Consider the following 12,812-nt stretch of genomic DNA (forward strand, 5'->3'; position numbering starts at 1 on the left):
AAAAAGGGAAAGGACGAGGGAAGGGGGAAGGATAGGAAGGGGAGAAATGAGGGGAAAGGGGAAGAGAGGGGAAGGACAGAAGGAGGAAAAATAAGAGGGAAAGGGAGGAGGAGGATAGGAGGACAGACGCAGGAACTGGCGAAGGTGGGGGAGGAAGATGGATGGAAAGAGAAAAGGAAGAGGAGGCGAAGATAGAAGGAAAAGGATATTGAAGGAGAAAGAGTGGTCGATAAGAGGAGAAGAGAAAGAGAGCAGGGCATTGTGAGGAGAGAAGGAGGCTGGGAGAGGGTGTGAGAAAATAGAAGGCGGTGTGAAAAGGAAGGGATGTGAGGAGACAAGAAGGAAAGAGAAAGAAATAGACGAATACGATAATATATTGAGAAATGGGTTAGGAGAAGGATTGGAGGATGGAAAGCAGACGAGAGTGAAGGTAGAAAGGGATGGAAATTTAGAAGTATGGAAGGGGAGGAAGGAGAGGGACAGGAGGAGAGAGGGGGTTGAAGCAGAGGGGTAGGAAGGGAAGAGGAGGAATTAAGACGAGGAATGGTTAAACAGAAGAGTGACAGAAAATCCAACGAAAGCATCCACTGACTCGCGGAATTTACCACTGACTTCCTATGCATCGAATCCCGAAACTCCATCTTTTTAGTGTGGAATATATAGCATGTAGGTGGGGCCAAAAAAAAAAAAAAAGAAAAAAAATACGGATGATGATGATGATGATGATGATGATAAAATTGTAGTCAGATGCATAGACTTATTTTGCCGTAACGGTTGTAATACTGGCATCCTAAAATCCAGCGTCAGTGAATTAGTGTGAACGAGTGAAAGTGTGGTCAGCTAGGGAAAAATAGTAGACCATGTCAATCACTATGGCCACACACTGTCAATGTTTATCTATGGTTATCATTGGTTACCTGGTCAGGGTCTCGGAGAAAGCTAAAACTGACTTTGTTGTTCAGACCGGTAGACAGGCACACCCAGTAAGAAGTGCAGTATGAAAGTGTTCCTCATAAAAAGTGGAAGAAGGAGAAAGAGGATGAGTTGAAGGTATACACAGCATTAATATAACCAACGAAAACAGTGTATACGGAAGGGATACAGTTCATACCAGCCTCGTCGCTGTGTACACGGAAGTAAACCAGGAATTTCTTTCAAACTCTGTAGGTTTATGCTTAGGTGCAGGCCTCCGTCACGTGATGATCCGTCTCTTTCATTCATCCTGTCTCACCATCTCTTTAATGTTCACACTTTCAGTTTGGCCATCACTGCTAATCTCTCCCGTTAACTGTTCATCCATCCATCCAGCCAGCCATCCTTCTGCCCACTAGTCCTGTTTATTTAGTATCCTGTTATGATTAATAGAATAGTTGCCCATGATTTAACTTCTTCTCTAAGCCATCTGTCCATCGGGTTGAGAGAGCAGAGGATCAGGAGCAACAAAAAAGACTAAACAGAAGAGAGAAACATGGCAAGGAATGGAACGGGAAGGGGAGTAGAGAAAGAAGGGGAAGAGGAGGAGGAATAGACTCCATCAAAAGCACCGCCTGGCTATCTCCCCTTGTCCGCTTCCCCCACCCCCACACCTCCCCTCCCCCCACCTGCCTTCCCCCCCCCAACAGGTAATATTAGTGAGGGTGTGTGTGTATGTGTGACGTTGTTTGGGCACACGGTAAACAAACACTCCACCCCACTTGTGATGCTTCCGACCTGCTACCTTGCTTTACCCCTACCTGCCTCGCTCATACCCTGTCCTCGCCCTGCTTCTTCGATACCTTGCCCTCCTGTGCCCTGCCCTTACCTATACGCTTCTGTTACCCTGCCTCCCCTATCCTTACCTGTACCCTGTCCTTACCGTGCCTTCCCTGCTGTGTCTTACCCCAGCCAGGTCTACTCCAGTCTAGGTTTTCCTTGAATTTCCCATACCTGACTGATTTTTCCTATAAGCCTCCCATGCCACACCCTGTCCTTACCCTGCATCCCCTCTACCATGCCCTGTCATCTCCTGCCTTGCCGAACCTTAACTCTCCAATACACTGCCTGACTCTGACTCTGTTATTCTGCCCATACTCTGCTCTTACCTCGCTTTTCGTGTCATTATCTGCCTTGCTTTACTCTTCCTCATACCCCTTCCTCGCATTAACTTCCTTTCTAATCTTGACTTTTCATCACCTACCTTTGACTCTGCCCTGTCTTTGCCACTCAGTATCCCACCCCTGCTTTACCCTGCCCTACCCTGGCTTAGGCTTCTTCTATTCTGTCCTTTACTACCCTACCCTACCCTTCTGTATACCATGCCCAACTTTACGAAAACCTGCCTACCTCTCCCAACGCCTCTGTATTATACCCTGCCTTACTCTTACCCTGCCTCACCCCCTAGTCAGTCGTACCTCACCCCACCCCTCCTTCACCCCAACTGCACCCCACCCACTCCGCTGCGCCGGAAGTGACACCCAAAACACTATCCTCTTTTTCCCCCTCTCAGCAGCGGCGATGATGCATGGAGGGGGAAGAAGGGGAAGAGCGGGAAGTAATGATAGGCAGAGCAAAGAGATGAGGGAGAGGAACTGCACTTTGAGGGGTGACTCCGGTGTTTGGAAGGACGGAAATACTTAACCCTTCGGGGGGGATGGGTCTCTCTGGGCAGAATAAAATCATTTGGCATTAACCCCTTGAGACTGAATATTTTTTTATGGGGTTGACTTCAGACGATTATATTCAGCTTAGGGAGAGAAATCATTTTGTGGAGGGGTTAATGGACTCTGATTCTAACCTCTTCATTACAGGAGGTTTTTCTGAGGTTGAACGAAAAGAGAAGTGACAAGAATTACATAGCGAAATAAATCGTCGGAGTGTAGTGGATAAACAGAATATTATGAAAAAGATGTTTTGGGCTGAGGTAGTTAATGGATTTTGTTTCTAAGCTCTTTAGAATGAGAGGTCTGTCTGAATCTAAGTGAAATTGCCTGGGGTTAGCTAGAACTAAGATAAATAAAATAAAATAAAAATGTGCATCCTTGAGCTAATGACGCTGACAGGAAAGGAGGGAGAATGAGAACTACTAATTTACAGATTGAGGTTTTTGATTTACAGAAATACTTAAAAGGCGAGCAGGAAAAAAAAAAAAAAAGGGAGGAAGACTAAGAGAAAACGCGAGTTGTTTGAATGGATGAGTCTTATTGAGAGATAGAGATAGATAGATAAACAGATAGATAGATAGATAGATTAGGTAGGTAGAGAATGAGTCGACTTGGAAAATAAAAAAAATAAAAAAAATAAAAAGTAAAGAAATCTAGGAAAGGGGGACAGTAAAGACATTTGTTGATTAAAGGGTAGTACAGCGTTTGTTAGGGTGTTTAGTCTGTCTGTCTGTCTTTCTGTCTATCTATCTCTTTGTCTATCTATAATTTTATTTATATGGAAGTAAATCACACAGTTACACACGATTCATAGAGATGTATTGGTAACCACAAGTAAAAAAAGGAAACACGATATATCCCAAGCGCTTTCGTGTATTCACCTCTGAGAACAAGGTGAGTGAGAGTACATGTATCATTTTATATATCCCTGTCCTCCTCTTTGTAAAGTGAACCTGTACCCATTCTCACTCCCTTTGCGCTCCCCTGAAGATGTGATTAGGTGACAACATTGGGGATTTTACCTGGTTCTTTTTTTCCCTGTCCATTCCTATATTTATGTTTATGTATGTATGCATGTATGTATGTATGTATGTATCTCTAATATTTATTGTTTATTTACTTGTTTGTGATTATTAACAGAATTTCTGGGAAGACAGCCAAGATTTCTTAAGTCCTGAATGAAGAGGAAAATTGGTCTTATTTTAGCTTAGAAATGATAATTTTCATAATTTATAATCTACCAATCTGCGTGTGTGTGTGTGTGTGTGTGTGTGTGTGTGTGTGTGTGTGTGGATTTGGGTGCGTGCATTTACCATAAAATACTACGGACATTACTACCCAGGTTTCGCCGCTCGATCGTTGTGAATATCCACTTACTCTCTTCGCTACGAAAGGTCTACCCTAAGCTAAATAAAATCGTCTGTTTGCAGTAGGAATACAAGAATAAAAAGACATCAACACACTGAAGGGGATGCACAGAACCGGTTTCTCTCATGTTTCTTCTCCTCCACTCCCCCTCTCTCATTTCTCGTCCCTCCCTTTCCCCCTCTCTCTTTTCTCCTCCCTCCCTTCCCCTCTCTCTCTTTTCCCCTCCCTCCCTTTCCTCTCCTTATCCATTTCTCCTTCCCCCTCCCCTCCCCCTCCCATTTGTTTAACCATGTGCCTGCTTATCAGTCCATCTGGCAACAAACATGGGGGAGAGGGATTTGGGTGGAGGGTTGGGGAGGGGATGGAAGAATGAGGGGAGGAGGGAGGGGAAGGGAGGAGGAGGGAAGGGGAGAAGAGTAGGGGTAAAGAGGGAATGGGGTAGAGGAATGGGAAAGGGGAAGGGGGATTTTGGGCGGTAGAGGGGGAGGGGAAGGGTGTGACCCCATACTGCACATCTACACATACACCTCTTCCGGAAACACGGTGCCTTCGCTTGCAGGTGATCTTTCATTTTTACTGAGTGTGTGTGTGTGTGTGTGTGTGTGTGTGTGTGTGTGTGTGTGTGTGTGTGTGTGTGTGTGTGTGTGTGTGTGTGTGTGTGTGTGTGTAGGGTAATGAGACACTGGAGCGCCACCGAACTTATGTCTCCCAAATCTGACCATATCATCCTTGCCTGACCCTTAACCGTTCCATGAAGTTTGGACAAAATCGGATCAGAATTTTTTTGAGATATACCATTAACATACCGATACACATACAAACACACAGACAAGTAAAAAAAACAAAACATCCAGTATAACAGTAAGTATCGTCGTTCTGAAGCGGTAGATGGAGTTTCTGAAGATCTGTGTATCCATCTATTTATCTATTGCCAGACACCTTAATCTCGTAAGGGGTGGCCACAAACAAATCGCCTCCATGTCACCCTTTCCCCCGCCATTTCATCCTTCTCAAGATTAAGTTTATCTGACAAAAATCTCAATTATTATAAACATTAAAGCCTTGCTATTAATTTATATGGATCAGTAAAGATTTTGAGACCCAGATCACAAAAATGCACTAGAGCTGAGGGATATGTATAGCCTTTTCATATTAATTTTTATTTTTTACTTTTCGTTGTGTGTTTGCAGGTAAAGAGTTGAAATATTTGGTAGTTATGCTGGTCTGGTTCTGTAAGTGCTTTTTGTACACATACATACATACATACATAGAAATACATACATAGATACATACATATACATACATACATGCATACATACATACGTACATATACATACATACATACGTACACACACACACACACACACACACACACACACACACACACACACACACACACACACACACACACACACACACACACACGGCTGGATGAACTCGTGTTAATAAACTGTGGCATAATTTGCACGGTACACGCATGACTGTTTTGTTGTTGTGTGTTTGTGTGCGTGTGTGTGTGTGTGCGCTTACTGTTGATGATGATGATGATGATGATGATGATATGATGATGATGACGATGCGTAATTAATTATGAACGTGTGTGTGTGTGTGTGTGTGTGTGTGTGTGTGTGTGTGTGTGTTTAATGACGATGATGATGATGATGCATGATGAATAAGGAATGTTTATGTGTGTGTGTGTGTGTGTGTGTGTGTGTGTGTGTGTGTGTGTAATAATGATGAGTGTATGTAACTACGTGCACGTTTAGTAACGAGTGTGCGTGCACCTGTACATATATCCGTATAACTCTTTCTCGTTGTGTGTATGCGAGTGTGTGTGCAATGATGAGAGAGAGAGAGAGAGAGAGAGAGAGAGAGAGAGAGAGAGAGAGAGAGAGAGAGAGAGAGAGAGAGAGAGAGAGAGAGATTTTGGTAGTTAGTTAGATAATATGTGTGTGTGTGTGTGTGTGTGTGTGTGTGAGGGAATAGGGGTTGAGTGTATTATTGTTGGACATGTGTGGGTATGTATGTATGTGTGTTTATTGATGTATGTGCGTGTGTATATGAGTCGGCTTGTGTGTGTGTGTAGAGAAGTGTGTATGTGTGTATGTGTGTGCGGCAGCTGCGATTCACACACGCTCGCACACATTTACACACACGAGCGCACACAAATACACACCCCTGAAACAGCCGTACATGCTTACACAGCCGTTCACGCACACACGCACATATACACATGCATATAAAATTCACACACACACACACACACACACACACACACACACACACACACACACACACACACACACACACACACACACACACACACACACACACACACACACACACGACCCTTTGCATGAGATAAATAGAATTGTAGGCAACGCTTGATTATACGATAGATTACAGAGAAAAAGAGAGAGAGAGAGAGAGAGAGAGAGAGAGAGAGAGAGAGAGAGAGAGAGAGAGAGAGAGAGAGAGAGAGAGAGAGGTTTAATTTATATACTGATATGACTGTGAAAAAAAATCCGTGTGCATTTTGAGTTAGTCCAAAAAATATAGGCCATTTTTTTTTTTTTTTGAGGTGATATTCTGTTATTCTTCTCTTCATATATTTTGGATTCGTATTATTACAAGTACAGTAATCTCTCTCTCTCTCTCTCTCTCTCTCTCTCTCTCTCTCTCTCTCTCATAACCCAACGTTGCATACATTTCATTTACCTAGACACACCAAGCAATTATATATGACCCATTATTGTAATTATTCTCAGTTATACCAGGCAGTTATACTCGACATATTCATATTTATCTGATTTACTGCAGGTGAGTATATTTATGTGCGTATACCAGGCGATACTACTGACATATTATACTCAGTTATACCATATAATTGCTTGGATATATTCTCAGCATATTTTCTTTTGATATTAGTCTGAGTCATTATAGTTAGGCTGTTGTTATCATACTTAATTATGCTAGGTGAAGTATACTGAAACTGAGCATTTTACATTTTCAGTTATATGCAAGGTTATTATTATTATTATTATTATTTTTTTTTTTTTATTGTTGTTGTTATTGTTATTATTATTATTGAAGCTGCTGTTACTAGGATCATTTAAAGGTGATTATTTTAAACCTATTATTATTGTTCCTAGTTATTCCAGGTTATTGTTAATGAAGTTATTATTATTATTATTATTATTATTATTTCTTTCAGTTATACTAGGCGGTTATTATTGGTCCTCTTAGTCCAAATACAAAGTAATTATATTGATGTTTTTATCATCATCATCATCATCATCATCATTATTATTATTATTATTATTATTATTATTATTATTATTATTATTACTACTACTACTACTACTACTTAAGCTGTCCCCATAACATCACTTTACCGCCTCTCATTATACTGAAACATTATCATACGATCTCGATTATTACTGAAGTTCTGTCTGTCATTCTCAGTTATACCAGGACATTATACCAAGCCTATAGCCATTATACTTAATTATACCAGGTGTTGAAACTGGCCCTCTTCTCATCCGTAAGTCATTATATTAAACCTCTCATCAGTTATATCATCATCATCATCATCATCATCCGGACCTCCTTTCCCACCCAAGGGCAGGGTGAGGAGTAGCAATGTCCAGACAGCACAAACTTGCCTAATCCAAATAGGCCACACTTCCATTCACTCGTCATTCAAGCCCCCGGAATCCTGGCTCCACCGGATACGCCCAAAACATTCACCACACTCAGTTATACCAGCCGATTATATTATTCTTATTATACTCGCATAATTTTACTGTGATTACGTGGGTCATATTCTTTAGTATACCAGGCGCGTATTATGAAACCTGTCATTATTTCAGTGGGTTATATCAGATGAATATACTGGATCGGTTTGTTATTCCAAGTATTGTTATGCAAATTTAAGTGTTTTTTTTTTACACCTGTTTCTATTTATTTATTTATTGTTATTATTATTTTTATTATTATTATTATTATTATTATTATTATTATTATTAGTATCATCATCATCACATTAAACCACTACTGAACATACTAGAACTTGTACAAATTAATTCCAGTTCACTTCATACTAGGTGACTATAGGAGATCTCTTAGTATGCTCTCATGTTTATACATACTGATTATTACTACTCCTATTATATCCAATTATACCAAGCGATTATACCAGCCCTTCTTGTAACACCCATACCAGTTACATATATCAGAACCTTAACTCAGTATACTCCCTCAGTGCTGTGAATACGGAGACACCAACATCATATCCAATTATACTAAGTGGTCATATTAGCCCTCTTCTTATTATACTCCAGTAATTATAGCAGGTGAGTATAAGAGAGCTCTATAACCCACTCCACCGCCACGTGCTTCGCTGGGGATGCTCTCACTCCGTTTTCTTTCATTGGCCTTTTGTGCTACGAGGGTGCTTACTTATTGGGGTGTATTGTGTGTGACGGTGAGCCAGAGAGAGACCCGTGTGTGTGTGTGTGTGTGTGTGTGTGTGTGTGTGTGTGTGTGTGTGTGTTGTGTCGGGTACTTTGATGCGTGTGTGTTTAACGGTTTCGTATGTGTGTGTGTGTGTGTGTGTGTGTGTGTGTGTGTGTGTGTGTGTGTGTGTGATGTGAGGAGCAGTTCCAGGAGAGAAAATACATCAAATGGAGAGAAGATAGTAGAAATAAGGAAGGTGGAGAGAGAGAGAGAGAGAGAGAGAGAGAGAGAGAGAGAGAGAGAGAGAGAGAGAGAGAGAGAGAGGTGATGAAGATAAGAAAGGAGAAGGGAGAGAAGTGTCAAGGAGAGAGGAACGAAAATGCTGAAAGTAGGGGAGGAACAATGTGGACAGCGAAGAGGAGAAAGATTGAAGAATAAGTAACGACGAGGTGATGGAGAAAAAGTGACAAGAAAATAAAGGAGGATGAGAGAAGTGGGTGATGGTAAGAAAACAGTGAAATAAAATACATAGAAAACCCGAAAGAAAGGAGAGTTGTTTGGTAAAGGAGGGAGAAGGGAAAGGTAATCTATGAAGGAAGGAAGGAGAGAAGGAAAGAGGAGAGGAAGTAAGGGTGAGGAGGGGAAAAGAAAGAAGGGATAGTAAAAATGAAACTGAAACAGAGAGAGTGGAGAGTTGTTAGGTCAAGAATGGAGAAGAGGGGAGAATAATATGGAAGGAGGAAGAGAGTAAGTAGTGGGAAAGAGAGGAATAAGAGGAAGGAGGGAGAGAAACAAGATAAACTGAAAACCGAAAGAGTGGTAAGTTCGGTAAAGAAGGGAGAGAAGAGGTAAGAAGGAGGGAGTTGTGGAAGTGGGAAGAAAGGGTGGGAGGGGAGGGGAGGGGAAGTAAGGAAGGAGGGGGGGGAGGTAAGGAAGGAGGGGAGGGAATGGATAATGGCTTTATTCATTCCCTCAAAGTGATTCGCTCCATTTCGCCACCAAATAATTCATGGATAAATGGAGGCGCTCTGTCTGCAAACAACAGATGGGACCAAATCTAATCACGCCGATCGCTCCTCCCAACAACCCGCCAAGCCCCGCCTATTTTCACCCGAACATATTAAGTTTACCAGACTGGGGAGGACCTGGGAGGAGCGTAAGGGGACTTGGAGCGCGCCGATTGGGTGACTTGCTTCGTGGGAGGGGTTTAGATGGTGGAAGGTGGGATGGAATTGGATGGTACGGTCGATGGGTGGAGTTTACGTGTTGACGGGGGTGTAAAAATGGTCTAGTCCGCCACATTTGTCATCATTATTTACCCAGCCACGGGTGAGGGTTGAGCGCTGTCCCGGCCACCACCAGACGAGTTTATCGAAGGAGTGTTGAGGGAAGGCAGTGTTGTTGTGGTGTGTGGTGGTGTGTGTTGTGAGATGCCGGTGTGTGAAGCGGACATGACGGCAGCGCAATGTAGCCCCCCACCCCCACCCATAGACCAGGTGGAGGTGGACGACGTGGACAAGAGCGGTGAAGGTGAGGGTGAAGGCGAGGGCGCCGGTGCGGGAACGGGCGGTGAGGGTGCGGGTTCCACGGGCGGTCTGGTGAAGCCGCCGTACTCGTACATCGCCCTCATCACCATGGCCATCCTTCAGGCGGACAAGAAGCGAGTGACGCTGAGCGAGATCTGCGAGTTCATCATGACGCGGTTCCCGTACTACAAGGCCAAGTTCCCCGCCTGGCAGAACTCCATCAGACACAATCTCAGCCTCAACGACTGCTTCGTGAAGGTGCCCCGCGAGCCAGGCAACCCCGGCAAAGGCAACTACTGGACTCTCGACCCCGGCGCCATCGACATGTTCGACAACGGATCCTTCCTGAGGCGACGCAAGCGATACAAGCGACAGCCGCCGCCAGACTTCTTCTCCGACCCCCACGTGTTCTCGCTGCTGGCGGGGGGAGCGCTGGACCCCTACCACCTACACGCGCCCCCGCCTACTCTGCTGGGCCCACACCCCGCCCTCCTGCCCCGGCCGCAGCCCTACGCCCACCACCCCTATCTGCATCCTGCACACCCACACGCCGCCCTCGCCCACCAGGCAGACCTCATCCGGCAACTGAGGGCGGGCCAGGCCGCCGATACGCCACTGCCGCCCTCCACCGGCGTTGTGGCGCCCACTCCCGTCAAGCCGGTGGTGACAACGCCGCCCTCACCGCCGCTCACCCGCCCGCCACCCCGCCCCGCCTTCACAATTGACGCCATCATGGGGAGGGATCGGTCACCACCGCCGCCGCCGCCCACCACGCCACCAGCGTATCGTGCCGCCGCCCTGCCGCTTCACGCCATCAATCCAGAGCCTTTCACTCGCCTCCTGACACCGCCCTTCCGCGGTCTGGCCCCGCCTCTGCCGCCGCGACCCCCGCTGCCGCCCCAGATGTCCGCCCCGCTGCAGCGGTGAGACCACCACCTGTGCCGGCATCTGTCAGGGGCGCCGTGGCACTCACACAAAACCCTGGCAACATTCCTGGGGGCTGCTGCACCCGCTGTACATACTCACTCACCTGTAAATACTGTCATGCTGTCATTAAACTGTGTCCACATCCCAACACCCACTCTCATTACCCTCGTGACCCAAACCCTCCAGTGCACCCACCCCTCACATCACCGCGCCCTGCCACAGTCTGCTCCGTTGGAAATGGGTTTTAGTGTATTTTGGTTATGTCTGTTAAAACATCCCATGCTACTGTACCAGGATGTGCAGCATTATAATTGTAATTGTTACATGTATCAGCTGTGGCGGGTGGTGTGTCTGAGGGGTGGTGGAGCATATGATTATACTTTAAGCTATGATCCTAAATTGAATAATGATTTAAACAAATGTCAAATATCTATCATGTGTGCTGTACCGCTGATAACTTGTCGATGGCAGAATTCCTCCATATTGAACTGGATGGCGGTGCTTCTTTGTCTATCAGCAGTAATGTACGATCTATATAAAACAACTATATAAATTTTCATCAAGGTTGGAAGGATACTAATTTCATTTATAGTTTACACTGTATTAATCGAACGGTGATATGTAACGAGAGAAATAATTTGGATAAAATCTAAATAATATTTACTAGAGCTGCATAATCCCCTTTATCATACGAAAATTAAAAAGTCGTGATATTTGTTTCAGGTTGTAAATTATTTAGTTCTAATAATGAAGATGAAAATGGGAGCAGTATGTTTATGACCTATTTGATTTCTGTAATTTTTAGTGACCGTCATTAAAATTATATTGTCACTGAATTAGTTATTAGATTTTTTTATTAATTAATGTAGTTTTATTAATTAATGTAGTTTTATATTTAATTATCGATTCACACGGTAACCTCTTAATCACCCTGGCACTAATTACCTCTTACTAATTAACTGCCTCCTCCCAACACCGAAGTGAGCAGGTGTACTCATTACGGCGATTAAGGTCATTAGGAAGTGCAGGGTGGGATAGTGAACCTGTCCTAAGATATAATCATTTATTTAATCGAGTTGACAAGATTCTCGCCCTGTTGTTCCCATATACAGTGTATATATATATATATATATATATATATATACATATATATAATATATATATATATATATATATATATATATATATATATATATACTGTATATATATATATATATCTATCTATCTATCTATATACCTAGGCTGCTTCCCCCAAGGAAAGGGAGGTAGCCGAGACAGGACGACTCACTCTCCATTTACTCATCCATTCAAACACATTCATTTGCATCTTAGCCCCAAAGGGGAGAACGGACAGATCCTCACCGCACCACACCGCACAAGGGTCAACTGGGCAATGCAATCAGTGACATCCGCAGCAGGGCCCGACAGCAGAACTGGTTTACCCCTGCCACATCATAACAGACCCATCCCCTTACCCGCACCTGACTTGACTAGCTGATCAGACCAAATGCGGGAGAATATCCCCTCAGGGCTGCGTCATCACTTATTCATTCACAATTTCTCTCCATTTATTTCTGTCACGCACAGCCACTCTTCCTTGCTCAACAGACATCCCTCTCGCATCCAGCGCTCTCTTCACACTGTCCATCCATCCTATTCGTGGTCTTCCTCTCAGCCTTACACCTCTCACATCAGATCTAGTTATCTTTTTCACCAATCGCTCATTATCCATTCTCTCCATATGTCCAAACCATTGCAACACCCTCTGCTCAACTCTACCAGCCATCTCCCAAACAACTCCAGTTCTCCTTCGCACTTCATCATTTCGCACCCGATCCATACGCGTCACTACACACATACTCCTCAGACATCTCATCTCCATTACATTCAAACT

At 44.0% G+C, this 12,812-nt stretch overlaps 1 protein-coding gene across 1 annotated transcript; it reads left to right on the forward strand.

Moving 5' to 3' along the window:
* Positions 1 to 9,916: 9,916 nt before the first annotated feature.
* LOC145413504 (forkhead box protein D4-like 1) lies at positions 9,917 to 10,918 on the forward strand. The gene has a single exon (XM_080283200.1). The coding sequence runs from the start codon at positions 9,917 to 9,919 to the stop codon at positions 10,916 to 10,918; it is 1,002 nt and encodes a 333-aa protein (XP_080139326.1).
* Positions 10,919 to 12,812: the final 1,894 nt, after the last annotated feature.

The sequence above is a fragment of the Coenobita brevimanus genome, chromosome 96 (assembly GCF_032717465.1).
Source record: "Coenobita brevimanus isolate Jiangsu-jjx chromosome 96, ASM3271746v2, whole genome shotgun sequence".
Lineage (NCBI taxonomy): Eukaryota > Metazoa > Arthropoda > Malacostraca > Decapoda > Coenobitidae > Coenobita > Coenobita brevimanus.

Coding starts and splice junctions, on each gene's coding strand:
- LOC145413504 (XM_080283200.1), top strand. CDS start 9,917: ATGACGGCAGCGCAATGTAGCCCCCCACCCCCACCCATAGACCAGGTG.